The sequence below is a fragment of the Larimichthys crocea genome, chromosome XIX (assembly GCF_000972845.2).
Source record: "Larimichthys crocea isolate SSNF chromosome XIX, L_crocea_2.0, whole genome shotgun sequence".
NCBI classification, from domain to species: Eukaryota; Metazoa; Chordata; class Actinopteri; family Sciaenidae; genus Larimichthys; species Larimichthys crocea.
The window spans coordinates 9,999,520-10,025,985 of record NC_040029.1 but is presented as its reverse complement, the minus strand read 5'-3'; the positions used below and the strand labels follow the sequence as shown (position 1 = coordinate 10,025,985).

Here is a 26,466-nt window from a genome sequence, read left to right as displayed (position 1 = left end):
AGGTTGGCGTTCACGTTTCACAGAACATACCCAACAAAACAAAAAAAATTGGATTTTCATCCAAAGTTACTGGTTTCCACCTCCACCCACGTGCCGTACTCACATCCGAGGTTGCTGTTGTTGGATGGCACCACCAACAACTCGGCCTGGGGGTTCTTGATAATGTCACGCCAGTGGATGGTGTCCGCATGGCACAGGAATTTGTTCTGGTCCACGTAAACACCTCCATTCAGTATCTCTGCACAGAAAGAGGGAGGAAAAAAGAGAAAGAGAGGAATGAGCACATAGCTATGGATATATAGTACATGCACATGATGGCGGAAAATCAATACTTCAAGGTTAACTCCGATCCTTTGTCTCCAAGTACGGCGCTGCATAAGGTGTTCCCTGAAGTGCATCTGAGCATGAAGATAAATGCTAGTGACAAATGCACACAGTAATTCAATGCCAGCTCCAAAGACAATGAACTGCTACACAAAAAATAAATAGTAAATGGATTTTACGATGTAAACAAAACAGCCTCGCTTCGGAAAAGAACTCCAAACTGTGCGGCTGTATGATTTCCTAATTATGCATTGAGTATTAAATAATTTCATTTGGCTTGAGAGCTAGACAGAGTTAATGAGTTTGAATGTCAGTGGAAGACACCGGATACTCGTTTTGTTGATTAAAGCTGAAACAGAAGTCCCAGAGGGACGCTCGTCGTGAAAGAAGCGTTTTGTAAATGAAGACTGGTGTCGAGTTTCTTTCATACTATAAGGTGGAGAGCACAGAGGGTTCAAACCTCAGCAGGAGCGTTTCAGAAGAGACTTATAACATGTAGTTAAACTGATTTTAGTTTGCATGGGGTGTTTTATTTTGAAAATCAACCTGATTCATGTTGTTCCCGCTTCTACGATGTTCTGAACCGGACCGCGGCCGGCCTGTGGTGCTGTTTCAAACATATGGCGCACACGGAATGGGTCGCATCCATGCCCAGGTGGAATTTGGGGGTTAACTGTAACCTGATTGTAAAGTTAAGCGTATTTGGAACGTGTTCCCGAATCGTCGAAAATAAAGAGGTCGCAGCTCTCTTGACCTTTATCCCTCCATCAAAGTGAGAGCCGGCGCAGCGAAGACAAAGGCGGGCGGGATCCTCGTCCGTGCAGCATTTGCTTTAATAGCAAAAATATGTTTCTTTTCAAGGACCGGTGGCCTTAACAGATGCCTGAGCATGGATGTGATAATAAATTCTAATCCCTCTCCTGGTTACTAATCCAGGTTTTGGATATGGACAGAGGATGAAATGATGCTGCAATAATCCCCCCCTTCCCAAGCCGTGACCTGTGATAGAAGAGAAACAACAGCCCCCCCGTCGCCGTGTCTTCCTCTGCGGGACACCAGCTGACTGTGTGATTTAACCCAGTTCAGGGATTTAGATACAATCACCTTGCATCTATTTCTCCTTGACTGCGAAGCACTTCCATGAAAGTACTTGTCATAATAAATGAAATTTAATATGAAAAAAATCTAACAATGTGGTTCAGATCAGAGCTGGATTAGCCGGAGGTAAAGAAGGGTATTATCTCCCCGAGGCAGATTATTAACAGTGTATGAGTTATGCGGACGATTCAGCAGCTGGAAGGAAGCTAATCATTACCATCCGACACCCTGATTAAGGAAGTGGGCCTTGGAAGAGACGGGGACATTTATTCAAAGCCCTCTTAGAGGTGACATGGCGCTCCGTCTGCCCGCTGAATGGCCTACAGCCGCGGCTTCATGTAATCATGTTCCCGTCACAATGGACGATTTATCAGGGGGTGTTCTACATCCGCGGATGGTGGGTGAAAAAAGGGACAGGCTGTGCTTTATTCAAATAACATGTGGTGCGCGCTGACGGCGTGCTTTGATGTCATTTAAAAACACTAATGATATAAGCAGCAGTCCGTTACCCGCCTGACAGATCTCTACTGACGATTACTGAATGAGGATTATCTGCAAGAGACGCGTCCATGTGTGCGTTTCTACATTATAATGTAGCCACCTTGACCCAGGGCGCCTTTAGAAAGCGCCACCTCTCCTCAAAAGATCCAAACAGGCAACAGGCAGAGAGGTCGACCACGATGGTTTACACTCACAAAGCCGGCAATCTGAAGTTCATTCACTGTCCGGCCAAAGCGAGCATTTGTTTGGCACGAGCATGACAGAAAACTTGATGATGGGTAAGAGCTCCTTTTTCATTTTGTTCTGCCTCAGACTGTGAAACCTTCTGAATAACATGTGACTCTGCAGATGTTGTCTCGTATTGTGTTAAAGAGACTCGGCCTAGAGTTTTGTTCGACATTTGCAAAAGCACAATCAGAGCTGTGACGACTGGCCAGGTTAGAAAGACACTTACAAGCTCTGACGATCACCGGAGACATCAGGAAGGTCGACCTTGGTGCAACCTGCAGCATACAAGCTTTTATTCTTGTTATTATGATCTATTTTGGATTATTTATTCTAGAGAACTTCATAAAATTGTTGGCTCCTCTTTTCGTTTCATGCGTAAACACACAAACGACAAATAAAAGAAAGAAAGATTGATTTGATGACGTGGTTGCTGAAAATCATCTGCTGACCTCCATCTTATCAAAGAAAAGTCCACACGAGAGACTCTGTGAGGCTGCTAACATGCTCACGATACCACGTAAGGAGTGGTATGGGGTCAGATGATCACGAAATTCAAAATAAAAATCAGGTGACTGACATTTCCACACCACCTAAAAGGAAAAATAACAAACGTTTTGACAAAAAGAAGCATCAAACTTCAAGCTAACGTGAACAGAAATAGTCTTGACACTTAGAACAAGTGTGAGGTCTCAAGCTGGGTCTATGTTTGGACCTTAAAGCCTAAAGACACTGAGGAAGAATCTGGCCTTAGACATATGTCCAGCAAGCAATCATGAGATTTTTGACATTTAAAATTTAAGACTTCCCAGACTGAGAAAATAAGCATTATTCATTTTTGAAGTCATAATTTCTCCACTTGAAGCCTTTAAGGTATGACAGATATAATCCATTTTACACTTTTATGGGACGGCGTCTTTCTGTCCACCCCACCCCGCGTTGTCCCAAATGTTCTTTTAAGTGCCTCTGTCCAAACCCCCCTTTGCTCGCTGCAAGACAAATTGCCACCTCCGCTGTCCATCTAGGCAAGGGCACTAACTCTTGGAGCGGGATGACAAGCCTGTATCGGCCGGTCATTCATTAACGTACGACAGTCCTGCGCCGCCGCCCACCCCTCCTTCTCGCTCCTCTCCAGTTCACCCCCTCCCCACCCTGCTCCTCCTCCTCCTCCTCCTCCTCTCCCTCCACGCTTCGATCTTCCCATCAGGAGAAGGAGATCTACAGCCGACCATCAGCCACTACCCCACACCCCACCCCTGCACCCAGCCAATCCCCTCACCCTCCACGCCGCCGTGAATTACGAGGTAGTCATAAAAGCTATTGTCCTGCATCAGAGCAAAGAAGGGGGAGGAGGTGGAGGGGTGAGAGATAGGAGAGGGAGGGAACAGCGATAGGACAGAAGAGGTTATTGCGAAGGCTAACAAAATTAATTATGATAAAAAACTTTGATTGAAAGTAACCTGAAACAGACTACGCTGAATTTTACTGGAACTTTCCGAGCTGCGGCTCGAAAAACGTGCAGCGGTGACGCCCGGACAGAAATGTGAAACTCAGGCGCCTCGAATCCAGACGGACCCTTCTGCAGTTTTTATGTGGACGGTCCAGACGTCACATGACGAGCGCAAAATGTGGAACATGTAAAATTCAATAAATCTCATCTGTGAAGTAAAAATAGTGAGAGCAGCATCTGAGGGGGGGTGAGGCTGAGGGTGAGTGTGCCGTCACCCTGTTAACATAATGAGTCAAACGCAGCCCCTCGTTAACCTCCTCTCCTCCCCCCCTCGTAGCAGAGAGGCTGCCTGACTCATTGATCCTTTATCTGACTGAGGTTTGTGCAACTTCGACTCCGACTCAGCTCCATCAATCCCTGACGCTGCCTGTGCTGCAGGTCGATGCCACCCTACCATACTATAAATATTCAATTCTATACTAGGTCGTAGCCGAGAACTTGTAGCTTGTGTTTCCTGTTTTATTTTGGAATTTTCCGCATCTTTACTTCCTGCTGTTGTTGTTTCTCACCAGCTGTCACGATCTGTTTCACCTGAGCCTTCGAGTATTTAGTCACCGTGTTCTTTAGTTTCAGTGTTTACAGTTTTTCTTGGACTCCGCCTCCCTTTTTGGATTTAGCGTGTTCAGATTTGTTTTGGATGTTTGTTCGATCACGTTTGTGAAAAAAAAAAAACATTGATCTGCATCAGATCAGTCTGCGAGCATGAGAACGACGCGGTTGTATTCCTACAATATTTCACATTTTCTTTTTGACTGAATCTTCTGGAACTTTGGTGAAGATTTGTCTGAGTTATTATTAATATTATTTTGGGATTCCAGACAGAAAATAAGGACAAACTGTTTTTCTGTCTGGGGTCTGATATCCTGTCTCTCATTACTTTTTATCCCCCGTGCAGCTCAGCACCCTCACGCTCGACCTGACCTGATGACAGTGCACACGTCCAGAGGCTGAACATCTGGATTCGATTGTTTCAAGCTAAAAAGAAGTTGATGAATACAAAGACTTCTTTATGGAGAAGACGTTGGTTAGCACACGAGGCAGATCTCACAGTAAAATGTCAGACATAGATAGACAGATGTGAAAGATAATCTGAATCTAGCTTTTGGTGTCCGTTTAATTCCCTTTGACCGAAGAGAAATTCTTTGAGTTGAATAAGAGAAATGTTGGAAACCTGTTAAGTTACCACTGATCTCATCACAGTGCTCGTTCCTCTTTTTAATCCCTGCACCATAAAAATCCTCTTTGATGGACCTTGCCGCCTTTTAAATGGACTGATACGACACAAAAGAAAAACTCTCATCCTCTCTTTTGATGGTCTGGATGTCGGAAACCAAAGTTCTGCCGGTTGCTTTGCAGGGTGACAAAGATCCCGGACATTATGTTTTTATGCGTGTCTGTGGCTGCTAAGGACTCGGATGCCATATGCTCAGGTCACGTTTGGTTCAAGAATACACATGAAATGCACATTCTGAGGTTTGAAATGTGATTTCTACAGTCATCGGATTTTAAAATGTCTTCTGAGGGACTCAAAATGAGACGCAGCAAATCCAGAGTGGCTGCAACACAGTTTGTCTGTGTGTGAAGGAGGAGCTCTGCTTGGAGGGTGACGTGATTGATCTATCTCTCATGAACGCTTCGTGACGCCTCGACGCACAAATCCAATGTGATCACATGCAAATAGCGGCGCGGGCGGCCTGTCTTAAAGATCCGGTTTAAGGGATGAATCTGATTTGCCTGCAGAAAGTCGGAGCGTCACGTAGAATCAGGAATTAGATTTGATGTGGAACAGTGCAGCGGGATACGAGGTGATCACTGGAGGAGAAGATGATTGGGAATAAATCGATGAATGACTTTATTTAATGGCACCACTCGTGAAATATATTTACTGCCTTTCTCCCTCGTCATCCAGTCCCATCAATCCAACGCCCCATGTAAAGAGGCTTTATCACTAAAAATGAAACACACTGGGCGGCTTCAATGAAAACAACTTCAAACTAACCTGAAATGAGCAGCTCAGACACAGACACTCACAGCAGGCTGCCACCTGCTTCCCAGCACAGACAGCACATCACGTTTGCACCTTTTGCAGCCTCGTCTAAACTGGAAGAAACCATTCGCTCAAGAGGGGTGAGGTAAACAAGAATCTGCACAAAGCTGCGACGCGAGCGAGATCAGATCCACAAACTGCTCCTGACGTCTAAAGGTGTGAACACACGAGCGAAATTACACAGTGGATGTGTGGTTGCTTCAGCCACTCGACAGCGCTTTGAACATGCAGAGATCACCTGTATCATCAATATCATTAAACGAGCAGATGACCTGCAACGAGATGAAAGGTACAGTCGGCACAGACTCTGCATTGATTTCATCCCCGGCCAGTTGCCAAGTGATCACGCCGCGTTTTAATCACACACAATTTGACTCCGAGCTGCACAAAAATGTGACACAGATGACAGGGATAATGAAGCGTTTGGAACGTGTGGGATGGTAACCACCGCCTTTTATGTCGTATACAGTTTACTGGTTATCACCGCGGGGGGGAACCATGCAGGGTGGAAAGATAAGACTCTAACTCTAACATCTCTCACCCACATATCTGCCTTTGTCATGCCTCCCCCAGCCTCCTAACACTAACTACTTGGGCTTTTTTGCCTAACCACGACTGTCCAGTCTCCCTAACATCTGTCCACACGTCAACATCTTCTCCGAAGGTTATCCTAACCACTCACTGACCGCCTAGTCTCTGGACTGAAGCAACGCACCGCCCACCACACGTCATCTCAGACGACTGAGACAAAGAAGCCAACACGAGCGCGGGAGCAGCAGCCCTGATCGCCGTGTTGCCTTTGGCTGTCTATACCAAACTGTGTGATAATGCGATAATCACTAACCCTAACCCACAGGCTTGGAAGCGACCGCTTCGGCTCACATCGAGCTGAGGACGGTTCCTCTGCCCAAAAACGAAACATAAAATCATCTTACTGCTGTCCCTCTCTAATGAGAACCACGATGGAAATCAGCTTTGTGCTTCAGTATCCCCGACACGTGGCAGGACTGGGTGCTTACAACTCTCTTATTGTGAAATAAATCTATCCATCCCCACAGGAACACAAATAAAACTACACAACTGTGATTGTGTGCTGCCATTAAACTTGATAAATGAACTAATTAAAGGGCAAAACACTTATTAACGACTTGACACTTGAGGAAACCTGATGCAATGTCGGGGAACGGGATAAGGAAGTAACCTTTTCACACTCGTTGTTTTACAGTGAGGTCTCACATTCTGCATAGAACAAACAGTCGGGGCAAACACAGGCTGTAATTTCCACATCATTGACATCAGAAGCACCAAAGACAGAGCCGGAGTGACCCTGCAGTGATTATGTAGAGCTATAAAAAGATTTGGGCAGCAGTCGTTTTTTTAAAAACTCAAGGTGAGACAGGCGACGCGCTGGAAGGTTTCCTGGGAATATTTATTTGTATTGTGCATCACGCACCTTCAAAATAAAGAGCAGGCCAATCAGTGCACGGATTGTTAAGGAAGTAAAAATGATCCCTGTGCCGAGCTGCCTTTGCAAGCCAATTAAGTTCATTTTACTGCCGCTCAGCGGAGCGAAGAGCTCCTATTTTGAAGTAGTTTCTAGGCAATGATGGCCCGAGCACCAATCAGTGGCCATAGCTCCATAGGGAGCCTGCTGATGAGCTTTCATCAGTGCTGCTAGCCACTTGTCCCACATCTCTTTCTCCCCTAATTATGCTGATGAATAAGGCCGTAATAGTGATCCGTCCTCGGCTGATGAGTCCATGCGTTTGCCGTTATTGTCTTGTCTCGGGGGCGGGCGTGTCATGTATCACACAACTCAAGCGAAGTGCGCTCGGGCCATCCACTCTGCTCTTTTTTATTAGGATCATCCCTCCGTTCTTGTCGTCGTCCTCCGCCCCGTCAGACCGACCCATCCCCTCCCACGCGAAACGCACTTTCTCACTCCGGTGACGGGCCGGACTTGCTGAGCACGGGGAACAGAGAAATCGAGATGATCACTCTTTCTTTCCACAGTCGGGTGACTTCTTTTTCTTGAGCCACACCGACACACACTTACAAACGCAGGAAAGCCCTCGGGTGTGCGCCTCTAAAATTCTCAAGTGGACATGTGCATCGCTGCACACAGACATACGAAATCCCTCTGATAAACACCTCCTGTCCGACACAAGAAGCATCTTGGAGCTGTGTTGCATTAGGTCGACAAAGCCTCACATTTGTAGGCAGAGCTGCAGAGTTAAGCCGAGGCTTTACCTCTTAAATGCCAATTAATCACTCGGAGCTTGAGAGAGAAATGCACAGAGCCCCGAGGGAGGCGCCTTGTAATCTTTCTTGTTTTTCCAAAATAAAAATGAAGACGAGCTCACCTCCTTCATAGAAATTCCAGCAAGATCAAATGTAGCAGTAATAATGAGATGTTATTAAAAGATTCATGTCCGTACATAGTGTTTTATTAACCTCAACTGCAGAGAGAGCTTCAGTCGACACAAGCTTTTGTTCCAGACCGGCCTTCTCTTCTCTCTCAGCAGATTTTCTAATATTTGAATAAGACGCCGCGGCGTTTTCTGATTTTATTTAACCTAGCGAGGCAGCTGGACTCAGGTAATCATGACATCACGCTTAAATCCGTCTTGTTGGGCTTCAGGGTTTGTGTCTGAACACAGAGGTTACCGATCAGTGTCGCATGAGGAACTGCGACAGCTAAGACATGAGCTACAGGCGCCTGAACCTCTCGAGTACGTCCCGTTCACAGCCTCACAATACAATGACCGGTTACCGATCCACCTGTTCGGAGCGTGTTGCAGTCATCAAATTCAGAGTACAGCATGTCCCAACCTGAAATCTGGATTGTAAAAAAGCTTCCATACACTCATAAATTATGTACAAGCTTTGGGTCAGTGCAAACACATGGCCTGTCAGCCAGATTGAGAGGTGGAAATACGAACCCTCTGAGGCTTTTAATGTGAAATATATATGCAGAAGTGTTGAGCTTCACTGACAGTTTCTTAACAGACGCGGAGCCGGAATCTTCATCCCCTACAAATGTTTTATTTTCTACGTGGTCTTTATCCGGGACCCAGCAGGCGGAGGTATCACTTAAGACTGGCTTTTATTTGAGAATTTACGGTGTGTGTGTGTGTGTGTGTGTGAGCTCTCTGCAGTCATTTACATGCATCAGTTCCCGGTGCTCTGTGTGGCCTGTGACACAGCGCAGACAGCTGGCATGACAGAAGGTGCCGAAGTGGGGAATGAAACAAATTGCCTTCATTTTCTTAGAGTGCAACCTCTTCAGGGAACACCGATGAACATTACACCGCCGAAACCGCAACAAATCTGCAACTCTGGAAAATAATGAACCGCATGAGAGCCAGTGGAGTAAAGTTAAAGAGACTGAGTTCGAGTTCTTTCGAGTACGTTTGAATAAACATCGATAGAAAGGAGTTTCTGGAGACGTTCCTCCAGCAACAGGCTGACACAAGTCAACAGAGGATGCTCTACTGTATGCCAACCGCCATCCGCACTGGATTTCACAAAGCACTTTGAACTTCACACACGAATATAGGAGGCAACGATGCAACCAGATCAGTGGAGGCGGAACAATAAAGCGCAGAGTTCCTCACTGTAGACTAAAAAGTCTCTTTCATCTTATATCTGGATACGCTGTCTTTAACGAGCCGCACTCCGGCAGAAAGAGAACAAAGGAGACGTCCTCCTCCTTATTCACTTGTTACAAGTGAATAAGGAGGAGGCCGATCGCATGGAGGGACGGTTACCCGGTGCCGTGGGTGCGTCAGGTCAGCGGGTGTGGTTGTGTCGGCTAAATCTCCAGTCAAGTTACCGGTAATTAAAATAAAAGTTGTGGATTTCTCTCCTCGTTTACAGTAAGACTCAAGAAATAAACACACGACTGGACTGGAAAACAAGCAATGGGTCCCACTGAGGGTTTCCTCTCAGTGTGTAATTGTGAAACACTCCAGTGTACAGTGCCTCCAAGCATGTTTACTCTGAAGAAAGGCTGTTGAGAAAGTAGCTGCTTAAATGAAAGCGACTTCTCAAATCCCATGAATAACTGTTAAGTCTCCAGACTGCAAACAAGCCGCTCGTAGATAAATGGCTGCAGATCGCCGAGATAATAGAGACCAAAAAAACGTTTGCCTCGAGGCATGAAGAGAAAGCAAAGCATCAGCGGAAACACAAAAAAAAAAAAGGCGAGGTTTGGTAGCACGAGTGGCCAAAATGAAACGAACTTTTCAAAGTGCAAAGTGGTTGCAGTGAGGGGAAAACGTCTTGCTCCTGCACCTGCACATTTTATAAAGAGCTGCATTATTCACACGCCTAAAAAGCTGTCAACGGGCCCGCGCTGTGTTTTATAAATGATACAATCCTTACAAGCAAATCCACAGCGGCTCGTGAGCCTCCGACTTCAGGAGAACTTATCTGATCTTCACGGAAAGGCGGAGGTGGGTCTCCAGAGTCCCGTTTCCCCTCCCACCCTCCCCACACACACTTCTCCATTATTAGCTCTGCCAGCCAAAGAGATATTGTGCTCGGTGACAAATGGGAGAGGAGCGCTGGGGCGCAGACAGTGCGGGGGAGGTCCCCTCCATCCCCTCCACCACCACCAGCACCACCACCACCCTCCTCTCCCACGATCCGCCACTGCCGCGTCCTCCTCGATAACCATAATTGTGTTTTAAAGCCCCTGATTAAATTTCGCAGTCTCCAATGATATTGTTTTGCGATGAATCCATATGAAAAAGGCTTCGCATTAGGAGATTATGGAAGCTGTGGAGGTTTGCCGGAGGAGGCGGCTCAAAGGTGGAGGTGGAGGCGGAGATGACACTGTGTTTTTACTTCTAAAGCTTCAATGGATGCTAAATGAATCCTTGCCATCACTCTTCTTCTTGTCCTCCACCCACTCTTGCTCCTCCCGTCTGACATAAACACCGGCGAGCGTCCTTCCTTATCTTACCAAAATAAAACCACAGACACAGGTTGTCTGGCTAACAGAGCCTTCAAAATAAAAGAAGCATCATTTTCCAAAGTTTTGCTTGTGTCGTTACTTCACTGTGATAATAGAAGTCTCCCCTCTGAGTGTCACAGTACCTCTAGGGGAGGCCTCGCTCTTTTTTATTTTTAGAGGTGACACAAAATGCAATCAGGGAGAATGAGAAGCAAGCAAATTCAATAATGGAGGCAAATGAAAATGGAACTGGAGACTCTGCACTTAAGGCGGGATGGGCTCACAGCCCTAATAAGCCCCTCTTCTTCTGTCACCGCTTCCCTGCATCTAAATTAACCACAGGCCCTCCAATCAGCGCGGGCAAACAAAAGAGCCAGCCAAAGAGACGAGAGCGCCGCTGAATACTAATCGAGGTAACAAACGGCGGCGGTCGTCAGCGATCAGCGTTGATGTGTGTGTGTGTGTGTATTTGTTGGCGGGATGGGGATCTATTAACGAGCGGCTATTATCAGGAACAAAATTTCGTTTCCGAGCGCTTGAACTTGAAGTTTGGGAGCTCCAGAAAAACCACAAATCTGCAAAAAAAACTTTTTGGTTTTTGAAGTTTCATACAGCTCTTAATAGGTCTCAGTGACACACAGGTCAAGCAACTCACTCAACAAATAAATTGCCAGGTCCAGTCTGGAAGTACAAACAACCCCAGAACTGCTGTCCCATGTTGTTTTTCCTCCACCGGGCAGCGATGTGTTGTTTTACAGCGGAGGTACCTCGACAGTCGGCCCTCTCTCTCCGCTCCGCTCCGGTTATTGTGTGTGGAAATAGTGTTTTGGTACAATTTGCCCGAGCTCAGAACATCAAACTCAAATTTAGAGGGCGCCATGAACGGATCACGGGGGAGCCATCAAGACAGTAAAACTGCTGAGCAGCTTCGCTCATAACTCCAAACGGTGGATATTATTAAATGTCCACTCTTGAGTCAGGAGGAGAGAAAACAGGGGGCTTCCTTTAGAGCCGTGCACGAGCACATGCTCCTCGTCTGATCTGCATTTTGTGATTCAAACCGGACTCATTTGGTATTTTCGTGGAGCAAAATGCTTAAGGAGTGTCGGAAACAGAGCGAACCCTCTGCATTAAAACTGACACCTACAATGGGCTAAATGGGCAATTTGTCATTTCCTGGCACCGAGCTGCAGCACTCATCCCTCCACTTGGGTAATCTGGGACACACACACACCAGCAAATCAACTATGACCAGCAAATTGCCTCCATCTGGTTCTACAGTGTATTTAGTGTGAGGTTCTGTGAGCCGGTCCAGCACGACTCCACTCCTTTTTTATTTTACCCCGACTCTACCTTTTGCTTCTTCAACAGTTGCCACGGACGGACACGCTCATCAGCGATAATGATCGGGCTCACGCTCGACGATCTAATGGATTTGGAGTGGAAGCTGCACAACGGATGTCGAGAGGGGCTTCGGCAGAGGCGGGGCACTTAAAAATATAATGGACCTCAAAATGTCATTAAGAACTCGGCAAAGTCAAGCTTACAGACGCATGGGAGAGGATGCAGACAGACTCGGAGCAAAGGCGAGCAGAGAAGCATACAAATATGTCGCGGTGTCAGGAGGGTAACATGTATCTCACAGCGAGACAAACAAGCAGGCGCTTTGAAAATAATTACATTGTCAAAATGTCAGGCTTGTTTTTAGCTCGATGACAGGGCAGTTTTTGTTGTTCAAACCTTTCAATCAAGAAGAAAATGTTTGGACACCGGCGATGTCCCTGAATGCATCACAGGCTGCAGAACTTTTTGCCCTCAGACCGAACAAACTGAACCCAACGCTAACGAGCAGGTCTGATGAAGTCATAGATATTCGCTTCGATTAGGTGGGATTTCCAAGGACTGTTTTTCAGGGAATAAATGCTGACTCATTCAGCCTCACCACCCACCACTTTCAGTCTAAACAGAGCAGAGGGAGTTTGAGCAAGATGAAACAGGGAGGCCTGCTGCTGGTTCTACAACAAGTTCTAAAGATCTGACTCGAACCTTCTCCGTCTAATTGTCTAATTGAGTATTAGCTCTTCAGACTTCCACGACCCTCTTGGCCCTTATATCTAGTTTGGAGAAATCATCAGGTATTTTAAGGAGGCAGCCGTCAATGCTGCTACACCTCTGCTGTGACTGAGCCGCACCACCACGAAGCATCCACCTGTAGCTTCTGAGTCTAAGATCACCAGAGGGAAAGTTGTAGGACTGTCGTCACCACAGGGGAGGAAGGTGAAGTTCCAGGTCACATGGGGTGGATATTTATTTATTTATAGCTGCTTCCAGGAAATATGCAAAGCAATAACACCAACATACCTCTCTGTAAGTGTCAAGAACTGTAAATGACGTTTTCAGTCAAGGTTTTGCAGAGACTGTTTGCAGATTTACCCTGAATTATTATGACCTTCAACATATCTCTATATAACGAGCCACGTATTAATTACAGATAATTATCGCCGTTTTATGAATTCAGGTTTATTAAAGATATTACTCCCTGGCGTAGCACATGCTCCCTCCTCAAAGATATGTGACATTAAAGACAGGATGTGTGTGTGGCGCCTGCTGTGTTCGACAGTATTATGGAGTAGAGGTCATTACTGCACAGCGGGGGCTCTGTCGGGTGTGTAGGTAGCTCAGTTAGCCGGGGTCAGCGTGTCAGCCGGTGGAAGTGAACCCTAACATCAAAGGCTGGTGCACAGGGCAGCAGACACGCTGCCCTCAGGGACTATTACCATTCCATTAGAGATCATTTCACCTCCTTCCAGACGTGCCACAGCCACTAATGGAGACAAACCCGAATCCCCCTCGGGTCTCCTTGTCAAAGGATTTAAACAAAAAGCACCAGCGGTGTCTGACAACACAACACAGATAAAACAGAGCACGGGCATGGCATCACAATGACTTCTGGGGCTGAGCGAGTGTGCAAAGAGCTAAAGAGATGAGAAAATAAAGCGCGGAGTCAGACATGACATCCCATTGTGTGCCTGCATGTCAATGAATGTCACCTCTTTAACAAGATGTGCCGTGTTATCTCGTCTGTTCTTCAGCGGTGGCTGAGCAGCAACAGGCGGCGGGTTATTGTGTTTCTTTTTCTTTATTTCCTCCGACAAACTGAGACGTGCAACAAAGACTCTGTCCGACCCGGCACAGCCCGACGGTTCACAAGAAACCTCTAAAGCAGATCGACGGCTTGCATTGCATTACATAACTTAAAATAAATAAATAAATGTTTTCAGAAGGGAATGTTGGTGCTTCAACACTCGAGATGAAAGAAAAAAAAAAAGCAAAACTTTATTTCACAGGCGCACTGAAGGGCTCGCTCGCTTTCGCACATCCACGACTGCAGCAGCGTTTTCTGGGGTAGCGCAGCAGCCGTTTGAAGCTGGGAGATATGTTTTAATCATTTGGCGCCTTAATGATGACACTGAATTCATTATTAATGGGCCCCATCCCTTTACTCTCCCCCTCTTCCTCATAACAGTCCGGAGTGAGAGAGGGTATTAGCGTTAGCCGCTTTTGCTCTATTTGATCTTTCTGTAATTACACCACTTTTTGGAGATCACACCAGCTTTAAGCTTTATGTTAAATAAAGAGGCAAAATCCAAACACAGTAACCGCGGCTCCATCCTGTTCCTGTTTCTATTCTACAAGTCGGGAATCAGTGCTGGACAAACTACGGCGGTCACAAAACACATAATCTGCCCTTTCTAGAACGTTTGGAGGGAGAAGAACCCACAGTGTCTGGAGATATTGAAAACAGAACAATTCTTACAGTTATGCATCATATTCCACTCCAGCCCCACTGGAGCGCAGGTGCCAGTTTGAGTTTAACGTGAAAGTGGAAAATGGAGGCAGGAGTGCCTAAAAGAAAAAATCAGTCAGGCGTCTCTGCATGAAGCGGCAGCGCTGTCGGATTCTCCTTTCAGGTGTGAGCCTAAAATAAGCACAGGGTGTGAGATCTTTGATGTGCCGGATCTTCAGACTCTCCTCTGAGGAGATTTACTGTACAGATCAGGATTCAGCCTCTATGACACTTTTGGAACTAACTAAAAGTAAAAAGCTAATTCTTCAAGTCGCTGAAATACTTGAGACAATTGGTGTGGCTGAAGAAAACCTCATTGGATCTATGACTACGGGCCTCGACAGTGCTGTAGGTACCAGTGTGATCTGGTCCCATCATCACTTTGCAAATCTCCTTAATCACGACCAAAGATTTCCACTTGTTTGGCTGATTTAGCTGAGCGCGCAGCAGAAATGTGAAACCGAGCCGGTAAATCAATAGTCACGCTCTAAAAATGAAGCTGCACATGGGGTTAATTATAATGAAGCGCTATTAATCAATTCATCTCAGCAGCAACTGCTGTTGGTAATTTGGCACTAAACGCATTCAAAATGCTCAAAAAAAAAACAAAAACGCTGCAATTAGCGAGACGGCGGCGTCGAATTTTTAGCTTTAAATCGGGGGATGTCGTTGGTGCGTTGCCAGGTTGTGAAGCAGTGTCACTACAGTCCCAGAGAGCCTTAAGGAGAGCCAACAGGTGAGGTGAGAGAGGTGGAAGTTTGCTTTTTGCACACGAGAACAGAGACAGAGAGGACGGGGTGGGGGGCCCCATTGCTGCCAGATGGGAAGCTGCAGTTAGAGCTCTCTTCTGGGGCACGCTGAGCCATTTGGCCCCCGTCCAAATGGGCAATTTCACAGGGTGGAAAAAAAAAAGCTCACAAACAAAGCAAAACTTAAGCAAAGAGAGAGAAGAGGCATCAGCTCCGAGTCTTACGGCGGGTTATTATCACCACTGCTGCGCAGCGTGGGGTAATTAGCACTGCGGTTATGTGCGTGCGCGCATTTCGTGCGGCCGTCGGTGCATTTGTCGCGCATGTGCGTCAGAGGTTATTAAGGCTCGTAGGAGCTGCAGGAGCAGTCGATATCAGAGGAGTTCCACTTACACAGATTACTAAAACACAGCTGTGTGCAGCCAAATTGAAATCCATGCTTTCTGTGGACGCCCACTGTGTGCTGAATCCACAGGGACGTGTGGAGCTGTTGTTTAATGTATCGTGAGCAGTGAGAAATGCTGAATATATTCTCACCCGGGCACGTACATCCCCTCTAGATATGGTGGTAGGCTGCGAAAATGAATTACAAATAAGTACATTTCATCACGCGTGTGTGTGCGCGCCGCTCCCTTATCATCGTTAAAGAAGGGAGTGTAATCTGCTGGTGTAATTGTGAGCTCATTTAAAAAGAGAGAATTCAACGTAGACTCCTTTTTGTCCCAGGCAGAGGAGGGGAGGGAATCAAGGGGGACGTCACTGATCCATATGCATGCTTGGATGTGGTTTGATTGCAGCAGTGGGATCAGTGAGCTAAAGGGGAGCGACGTGAGGCACCCCATCCTGAGTATGTGTGGAGTGCCAGACAGCCAGACGGGCGGAGGTAAACTCTGCCTCAGAGGATCAACACCGTCTCCAAAAGTTTCAGGGAAATAAGAGAAAACAGGAGATGTAGATTATGCATTGTGGACATAAATAATGCAAAGAACACCTTACTGCACCAAGAAAAGGATGACTTGAAGATACACTGTGCCTCACTTTCCAGTTACATAAAGAAAAAACATCCTGATGTTTCCACAAAATGTACTGGACAGTTCATAAAAGGCTGAAAACAGCACTCAAACATCAGTCCACTTGCTGAATCGTTGCCTCATTCCTGGGAGGTTATGCAGGACACTGATCACGCAACTGTTTCACCTCGGGGGGGAAACGAAATACCTTGGAGTGCAGGTGAGTACACTCCAAGAAAAGAAATAAAACAGGACTAGCTGAGTGACATCCTGCAGTTTATGATACATTTAGTGCGAGTAATTTATAGTCCAGTAAGTCTGCAGGAATACAGAAACATGAGTTATACCTATCAGACAGGGACAGGTCCACTTAGGCCTCCCTCTTTTGGTAGCGGTGGTCAAAATGGAAGCTGCACTGCTGCTTTATGCCAGCTTAGGGTGTCAGCACGCCCTTAAAACTCAGCAGCCCTTTATCACCGTGTTCAGACTCCATAAAACGCTGCTTATTACACTAAATCTGTCATGTGCTTTCATATGGATCACTGTTTGATCCCCCGTCATCAATCACAAAAACATCACGGTGAAGTCAATGGCCCAGGATGAATTTCTGCTGTCCAGCTTTCTCATCACTGATGAGCTTTTCTTCTCATCAATGTATCGACGCTGAGGATTTCATTGTGCTTGTTGAACATTTGCTGTGTTCATTCCCCGGTTCTTCCACACCCCCCCCCCCCTAAAAAAGAAGTTTGGTCCAAGACTGCAAGACACATGACTTCTGTTTTAGACTAAAATTAATTCGGTTCCTCTGTGAAACACTTGACACAGAATTGCCTCCAGTAGGAACACAGGATGGATGTAGAATAAATTGCAATGCCCAAAGGAGAGCGGTGCAAAGCGGGCAGATCGATGCCAGAGAAGAAGCCTCGGGCAAAAAGCAACAAAGGGGGACAGAGCAGAGGCGTCCTGGTGGCTTGGCAGTTTAGGGCACGTACCACGTGGTTTGGTCCACGGTGGGATTGAGCCCAGTTTCATGCTCTGGCATCTCCTCTGTAAAATCATGCCATCAAAACTAACCTCAAAGGTGCCACATGTAGCAGTTTTTACATTTGAAATCATTACCAGCCTGAAAGATGACTTCCGATACCTCGGTACGAACAAATTATCGAGAGGACTGGCAGCTTCTCGCGCATTTGTGTTTGTTCTTTGGCTGTACTTTGGAGGACATACGTGTTGGACATGATTTTTTTTTCCACTGGCCGTTGCGAGATGCTCTAAAAGATTTTGCTCCATCCGTGTTGGAAGAACAGTTCTTTTTCCCTGTTTTTCTGCCATGAAGAAATCCAGCACATTTCCTCCAAAATCCGACAAGATGAAAGACAAAGAAAGTTCCTTGTCGAGACTCGAAGAGGCGTCGAATCTCTACAAGCAAAGAAGAAGTTTCTTTTCTTGCCAGCTCAATGTCTTTTACTGTATTCACTCACCATGTTAACATACTATACAGCACAATACCTGATGTTCAAACACTCAGTACATCCTTTTAAAGTGCTGACCCTCTCTCATACAGCCTTGGACGCCGTCATCTTTTCATGGAACGCTCGGGTTTACAGTCCTGACCTCCATCTCATATCACAGCTTCTCTCTGTTTACAATCTTCCCTGTCAGTCCAGATAGACAGACATCAAATAGAGCAAAAAAAAAAAAGAAAAGAAAAGCGAGTGACCCTTAGTCTGAGCTTCACTGCTTCTGCTGAGATTGTATGTGACAGATGTCCCTCAGTCAGTTTTTCCTCGTCGATGGCTTGGCTTTTATCTCCCGGAGCGATGCTAATGCCGCCGCCAAGACAGGAGAAGGAAAAAAAAAGCAACACCTGACTCCTGACGTGCAGAGAAAAGCCGCAGCAGCTCCATCTGTGAGAATTACATGTATGATTTGTACAGACAAAGAGGAAATTAGCTATTTGGCTATTTGGGGAGCAACACGAGGAGACAGGAAGACAGTGAAGCAGAGCTTCTATTATTCTGACTGCGGTTCTGAAGGTCACACTACTACTGGGTAGCACCAAAATGGCAAAGATGAACTGATGCCGAGGTCGCGACTCAAAGGTCTGATACCAAGATAAAGTTAAAGCAGACAGAAGCTACCCTTTACGATCCGCTTTCACTCAAAAAGAAAGAAAAGCAGTTGTATAAATCAGAACCACTTCCATCAAAAGAAGTCTATTTTTGAGTATGTAAACAAAAATGTAATTAACAGGAAAATATTACTTTTCACAGACATCTGATCCCTCCGTATAGCAACCCGACGATTAATTTGCCAGGGTAGCAGATACGTAGCTTCAAAAGTTGAGTTCCAATTTTGGGACTTAATTAAAACGGCCCTATTAAATCTGTAAATGTGGGTGTAAAAACAAGTTAAACACAAGCATTCATAGTGCAGGGAATGGCAATGTGTGTGCAGGGTGCCGGAAAATGTGTCCATAATTCACAAAAAGCTGCTGTAATTCATGTGACGGTGTTATACTGAAAAAACTCTTCTGATGAGTTATCATAATTATTATTATTTTTTAAGTAATTTGGTTCTTTGACGCATCAAAATAATTTTTCTACTCTGATTTATTTGCTTAATTTACCTCCTAAAAACTGAAGTACAGTCTGACGTTGATTATCGTTCGTTCATCGTTCTGACCTGTGAGGTTGCGCAGGCCGAGCTGCCTCAGGCCGTAGTATCCGTCCCGTCTGTAGTTGAGGAAGATGGCCAGAGAATAGCGACCCTCGTAGAGTTTGGTGCCTCGGATGATCCGCAGGTTCTCCAGCGGCAGATAGTCGAACTGGTTGAGAGCCACCAACACGTAGCCGGTCACTTCTCTGATTGACTGCATGGGAATAAAAAAAGAGGAGTTCATGTGTGAGTCGTCTTTTTAACTGTGTTAAAATGTTTTACTTCCCCATCCGGGTTATTTTGATTGACTTATGACTTCAGTCATTGATCTACAGAGCTGTTGTGGATGAATCAGTCGCCCTGAAATCAACATCTATGCCTCCAAACTGCCCTTATTTTTTTTCCAGCCACGATTCTGACTCATGGAATACACTTAACGTGATAATGCATTCCACTCGTTCTCCGTGCACGGAGCATGTTATTTGCATTTTGAAATGTCAGGCTCGTGAAAACTTTGGACATACAGTCCAAAATGATTCAAATGTCAGCTCCATCGCAGGCTGATTACACTTCTCATGTGATTACAGTCTCTCGGCTGCTCTCGAAGGCTCGAGAAGCCATGATACGCACAAATGTGACATCTGTAGAGCCAATAAGCGATTACAGCTTTAAAACCATCATCTCAAATTCAAATCAATCAAACACAATCACTGCGATTGTGTTTGATTGATTTGGATTTATATCATACATGCTGAATACCTCAGAGACAGTTTGGTGTCAGGTTCAAACCTGCTGGCTTTGAATACATACATACAGTAATATGAGTGCCTTGCTGAAGAGCATGGCAGAGCTTAACTATCTACCTCATTGTGCATCAATTGACCTTCTCAAAAATCACCCAAAATCAGGCTGATTAGCTCTGCATGATGCACTCGATGAGGCAAATTAATTCAAGGAGGATGAGGCCACTTTGAATTCTGCAGAAAAATGAAGAAACACACAAACATTCGAGTGTTAAAGGTAAAACAATTCACTGTTATGGCATAAATAGATAATAGCCGTACAGAAGAAAGCTAAGGGACTGACAGATCGATCAATCCGGCAGCCGATCACAGCTTCACGCACAGTGTGTCGCTCCATGTGTGTATGTGTCTTTTCTTCCCTCCATGTCAGTCAGACAGCAGCCCGAGCTTACGTATACACACACTGAAAAACTCACCAACGTGCATACAACAGCTGTTAAATGCCACGCTAACACATTGTACCCACCACCACTGACAAGCCTAATTAGAACACTACACTTAAAAGTGAGGGGAGGGTGTGTGTGTGTGTGTGTGTGTGTGTGTTTGTGGCTTACAGGGTTCAACACTGACTTCTACAATGGAGGCATCGCTTGCAGCGGTTGGCAGGCGTTTTTTTTTGCAAATCGATGCCTCGTTTTCAGGCTTCGTTTTTGTCAACATCGTCAGCAGCTGCTTGTTTACAAGCTGGGGTCAGAGGCATCATCGAACGTCTCCCAAAGCTTCAAGCTAGTGCAGCGATAAGGATATGATCCCTCACCAGCTTCCCACCAGTGCACACGAAACAGCCAGCTTGAATGTTTAAATCTTTTCTATGAGCTCAAAGCAGCGACATGCCTTCAAACTCTCCACGTTCATGAAATAATAAGCTCTCATTTAAGGGCATTTTGAATATCCAGCGCGATGCCTCTGAAGCTACAGGCAGCTTACAGAGGCATCCTAACGACCAGAGACAGGCGAGATGATTGGCTAGCACCGAGGGTGGAAATGAATAATGTGAGCTTTGATTGGCTGCTGACCCCCACACCCTCCCCCCCACGAGAGACGCTGACAGTTAGGACACAGCGTGTGGCGTGCCTGCGTTTCAGGATAATACCAGGTAAGTGAGATTTGCTTCTATATTGAGCGCTCGGCAAACACGCGCATGCACCTGCCAAGTTGGCCTATTGTAACACTCACACAATGGGAAGGAAACAGACAGTGGAGGTGCTTATTAGCAAGATTACAATGTGTCAATCACCTGGAGAGAGAAAGAACAACATAATAAAAGAAGAAGTAGAATCCATTTCAGCGGAGGCTTTGATTAGCATACTTATTGTAAAAAGGATTTCCATTGTGAGGAACTCCAACGCCTGTCAAAACCCCTCTGTGAATCATTTTCTGTTTTTTTATGTTTGTTGGAGAGTTGGCAAGTTGTGCAACTTTGTGCAACTCTGTGCAACTTGTGACTCAGCTCCTAAACAACACTAAAGGGCCTCCATCCCCGGGGCGCTTGTTGATCTGGCCCCGTCGTGCCGTTTCATCATCCTGACCCCACTGTGACCTCTTTTTTTCGCCTTCCCCATCGTTAACTCCGCCATAACCCCCAGGCGCCTGCCAGAGGCGCTATGACTGGGAACGACGACGACGATGACGAGGAACCCGACCCAGCTGTAGGCATGCACTCGGCTGCTGGCAGACTCCACAGTGCCTCCACTGTGCCCCCTTCTCCCCTGCCAGCCTCCGGGACCCGCTGGGCCAGAAAAAACCCAAAGAAAAACTGTTTCCCTGTTGCTTAGCAACCGCAGGAAAGCCTTCCAGCGGGAGCGACGGAGAGCAAAGAGGGAGAGAGCGGGCAGAGAAACGCAAAAAAACAGATTTAGACGAGTTAGTTTTGTTGTAATTCACATAATTAAATTAAAGGATTACTCTGTCCTTTCTCAGTCATTTTCTTTTGCTTTGACACTTTTTCATTTCCTTCCTTTGCTTCATTTTTTTTATTTTCTGAAAGCTTTCCAGATCAATATTTATCTGCATTCCTCTGTGCTGGAGGAGGGGAGGAAGCAGGGAGACAAGGAAGGAGGAGGGAGGTCCGGAGGGAAGTAAACACAAGCACCTGCACCCCCTCCCCTCCCTCGCCGACTCCTCCTGACGCATTCGACGTGGCTCACTTTCAGAAACACACACAGCGAAGATGAGGGATGCTGCTCAGAGAAGCTGCTGATGTGCTCAGACTTAACAAGGTGGACGGCGGGCAGAGACGTCTTTTAAAAAATAAACACACTTAACAAGGTGAGCGGCTAATTCGCGTCGATGAGGGCGCGTGAAGCTCACGCCTCCCTCGAAATGAACCTCGGCTCGTGACTTTTAGAGCCGCGGTGATTAAAGTTGCTCAAAAAAAGGTTGAAATCTTTCCACAGTCTGGCACAAGTCCAGGTCATTATTTTAGATCCGTTTTGACTGAATCTTTTGATTTCAGCCGGATCAGAGTGTTTTCTTCTGTTGTGAGAGCCACAAAGGGCTTGTGAGGAATTCTGCTTTCTTCTTCCACAACCTCGACACACATATAAGCCTCAGATACTCTGATAACACCCACCTACGCACGAGAGAAAAAAACCCACCTCAGCCACGAGGCACAGACAAGACTTAGTCGACATAGGTCAACTACCCATGATGCATTGCAAGTTTAACGTTTCCTCGAGCGCTTTTTCTCCATCAATCGCAGGCAATTAGTGGCCCGGTTTGGAGCGCTCACTCACACAGAATCCTCCTCCCCCCTCCCGACAGGTTCGTTTCCTCTCTCTTCTTTCAGGTTTTCCTCCAGGCGAAATGTGAATTTCACATGTTGGTAAATTGCTCCTTGCATCTCTGGGATACACGGCGAGTATCGAGGCCAAGGCAAGTGCTTTATTTACTCCACACAACATAATCATGATAGAAGGCGGCTGTGCTGTCTTGGAAACAGTAAAAAAGCGCTTGATACCGGCGGCTGCGAGTCGCCGCGCTCAGGCACCTGTAACCCCCCGGCAGATATGTGGAAATATTTCCACACACTCGCGCGGTAACTCTGACTATTTGTATCCAAGCCTGTATTGAAATAAAGCAACAATTGGCTTGTAAAGTAAACAGTTTTATCAGTTAATGAATCGAGACCGGCTTTGCTGGTTGCGCACAGCCGAATGTTTCATGTTATAATTCAGCAACAGTTGGTAAAAAGGGAGCAGGAGGTGAATACTAAAGCTGGATTAAAAAGATGAAAAAATAAAGTGACTGTTGGCTCACCGGCGTTCAGGAACCTTCAGTTTGAACCAGAATATGACTTAACAGACACTTACGTAAGCTCGTTTACCAAACTGCGTGATGTTTTTAGGCTAATAGCCTCCATCTCCACTATCATTTTTCCATTTAACTCACTTTGCAGATACTCGGGAAACCTCGCCAACGCAGCCGATAGATTTGCATACAAATTTCTTCCCAAGAATCGCCGATGGGCTTCACCTCACATTAAGAGAAAAAACGCTGCATTAGACGGTTTAAGAGGAAGAATTAAGAGAGCTTTGAGTTGGAAACATCCTTATTACACTGAATTATTCATCTTTTATGTCACCGCGTGTTTCTATGCATGTGCCGACCTCGATCTTTAAAGAAAAACTGATCCTTGAAGCCATGAATCCTGACTTATTGACTGCTACAAGCAAGAAAAGTCATGGTTACGTGTAGATTACTGTACACCACATCGTTCTCTCATGTTTTACTCATGTCGCGTAGACAGATCACGTTTATTTTTCATGCGGTGGAAGACATTATGACTGGATTATTAGCATCACTGTGAAAGCAGCTACTTTATTTGTCGTGCTGCTGAATAGTTTCATCTTCCGAACCCGAGGGTCGGCCTCTCTACAAAGGCCCGGGAGAGAAACCAGACGGGTCGTGAGATGATAAATGTGGCTGGGAGAGAAGACGAACCAGACTTCTGCTGCACAAACATTATTTTTTTAAAACTGAATCTTTGAGAAATATTGAAAAACCTTTTTTTTGGGGGGGTGGGGGCACTGAACGTTTAGGTGAAAGAGGTGAAATCTCTTTGGTGAAACAGCTTTTCTAAAACATGATGATGAGGTGGAGGAACTCAACGAAGGTCACAAGCTGAAAAGAACTGAAAGGCGCTCGTCTCGTGTTCGATGGTTCGCTGTATTTTAGAAACGTATCGTATCTTTTCCTAAAAGCGACTCTGCGGCTGTAAATGAAACGTAGCGGACTAAAAGGTTCATGATTTCGCGGGGTGGTGGTGGAGATCTTTGAGCTGATGGTGAGGGAAGATCTCTGCAGCTGAGACACTTAAAGACTTAAACCGTCACAATCGTAACCTAAGTAACTGGTTTGCCGTGTCGTGCCACTTGTAGATGCCGCTGAAGGGTCAATCCAAGCGGGTTTATTTCCACCATGGGGTTAATTCTCCATTCTTTATTTCCTCAAATTTAATCTACTCTGGTCTCTCTCACTCTGACAGCATCGCTTTCATCAGGCTAAGCCGATTTGGATAGACTCTTAAACAACCAAACACAGCTTTGTTATCTGAAAATAATGAGATATTTAAGTCGTACTCTTGAGAAAACAATGTTTGATACCTTGAGATAACGGCGTAATACAATTGTTATCTCGGGATAGCAAACATGAGCACTACAAACCGAGCTGCTGTCTTGAGATAACGAGATAGTTAGGACACGACCGCGATCGTGTGAAATATCCCGAGATAATGAAGCTTTATTCTCGACGAAACAGGACTAAAAATTGTACGAGCAGCTTCCATAAAAACGTAAATATTAGACCGCAAGACTGGAGTGAAAGAAAGTGAAAGAATAAACAACAATCTGGAAGAACAAAGAGAGAGAGAGAAGTTTAGGGTTAGGAGGTGCAGCGTGGTGAAGCATTTGCAGAGAGCGCTCGGCGATAAGGGGAAGAGAAGTGGAGCACAGAGGAGATATATTTCAAAGCATAATTAATAGTGCACCTGTTCCTGTCATCTGGATGAGTGAGAGTGTAAATGAGGTAGATGGCATGAGAAGGAGCGATAGGAGGAGGAGGAGGAGGAGGACGGATTGGGTGGAGGTGGAGGAGGGCTGGATGGAGAGAGGGGAAGATACAGCAAAGTGGAAAAGGAAGAGGAGGAAGGAGGAGAAAGGCATCATGCAGGGAAGGAGGAAAAAAAGTGTAATGACACCATTATAAAATACAAGCGATGGGACACATATTATGGTGATTATGGCTCATTTCCATACATATAGAGCACTCTGCCAGCGAGTCAAGGAGAGTGCAGCGGCGCATGTCAGCAGCAAGACCGCCGACTCTCGACAGTTTGATCCGACCACAGCGCCGGTGCAATCTGACTCCTCCACGCGGCGGCAAAGTCAATGGGCGGGCAGGGACCTGTTTACCAATTCGCTTCAACGAGCCCGGTAAGAGAAGCGTGCACTCCTTCACCTCGTGCGACTGTTTGGCGGCTAAGTACGCTGAGAGCACTCGGGTGTGACATTCAAGATTTTTAAGAAATCCTGTTTGAAAGAAGAAAAAAAAAAATCAAGGCCTTTGAGAGGAGAGCCATTGACTTTGACGCAGATGAAGATCCAGCTGCATGAAATGTCACCGTGAAAATGAGTCAATATTAGTTCAGTGAAGGACTCCGAAGGAAGAAACATCCCAAGTTTGCTGATGGTACCCTGAGGTACTCCTGTGAGATGAATCCACGGCGTGCAGGTGGAGGGAGGGTGGAGCTTTTTCGCTCACTTCAAATGGAAAACCACATCAAACGCGGAGCGGGCCCACGCGCGCCACTTTTCATGTCGGTGGTGCAGAGCGACTTGAAATCTGCTCCCCGTGAAGCGCTTTAGCTTCTCCACGAGCACGTTCGGGGAAACCGGGAGACTCCTGAATGAAGTCACAGCAGCTTTTTATGATCAAACACGAGTGAAGACGAGAGGCAGAAGAAGGTTAATGAAGTCTGAAGTGTTTTTATAATTTTCTGAAGTGCTGCCTGAAGTAATTAAAATTTTAAACTTAATTTAAAAATACTGATTTATAAAAGTAACGAATCAGAAAAAACACGTTTTCTAGTGTTTTTTAGGGCCGTCTGTTCACTAACCTGTGTAAAGCGTAATATTCTACAACTACTTCACAGAGAAAGCGATCAGTAATGTGATGATCATTTATATAAAGTCATGAAAGTTTTTTAGCAGTAAGTGCATTTAAAGATAAATATTTAATTCAAATGAGTTTTTATTGCACTTTAAATGAACTCTAAACTAAATTCTTCTGGGAAGAACTTGATAAAAAAAAAAAAAGGTTCATTAAAGAAGCAAAAACTTAGTGTAGAAACTTCAAGTCCAGCTCCACCTCCTCCACACTGTGATAAACATTTGTTCCCATAATGGGACTCTGACCCTGATCTCGAGGGTTGCACGTCTCCACCTCTGACACACATCCTACAATCAGTAGAAGTCAATGGGATATGGGGTGAATATCCAGAGTGTGACGTGTACCTTAACATCCGCATCATCTGCATAGATGTAGACGATTAGATGAAATTGTGTCCACCTGATGTTTGGAGATCTGGGTCTAACTATAGGAGGAGAAATGCTTCAGGCTGCTGTAGAGATGCAGCTACACAGACCTTATGTAACCGCTGTCTCCAAGTAATGCAACCGATGACTTCAAACTGGCTAATATCAGAACTCTAGGTACGACTACGGAGCCTGAAGTAA

At 45.7% G+C, this 26,466-nt stretch overlaps 1 protein-coding gene across 7 annotated transcripts in view; it reads right to left on the bottom strand.

Moving 5' to 3' along the window:
* Window positions 1-26,466, bottom strand: part of LOC104929362 (receptor tyrosine-protein kinase erbB-4) — a 220,877-nt gene that overhangs the window by 66,969 nt on the left and 127,442 nt on the right. For 4 of the 7 annotated variants that reach the window (XM_027291409.1, XM_027291411.1, XM_027291410.1 and 1 more), the window contains exons 3-4: window positions 18,957-19,143; window positions 104-238 (exon numbers count right to left, since the gene is read on the bottom strand). In XM_027291409.1, coding sequence (XP_027147210.1) covers window positions 104-238; window positions 18,957-19,143 — 322 coding nt within the window. Of the gene's footprint in view, window positions 1-103; window positions 239-18,956; window positions 19,144-19,792; window positions 19,907-20,015; window positions 20,427-26,466 lie in introns of those variants that run through there. The other 3 variants (XM_027291415.1, XM_027291414.1, XM_027291416.1) reach the window with 2 other exon arrangements.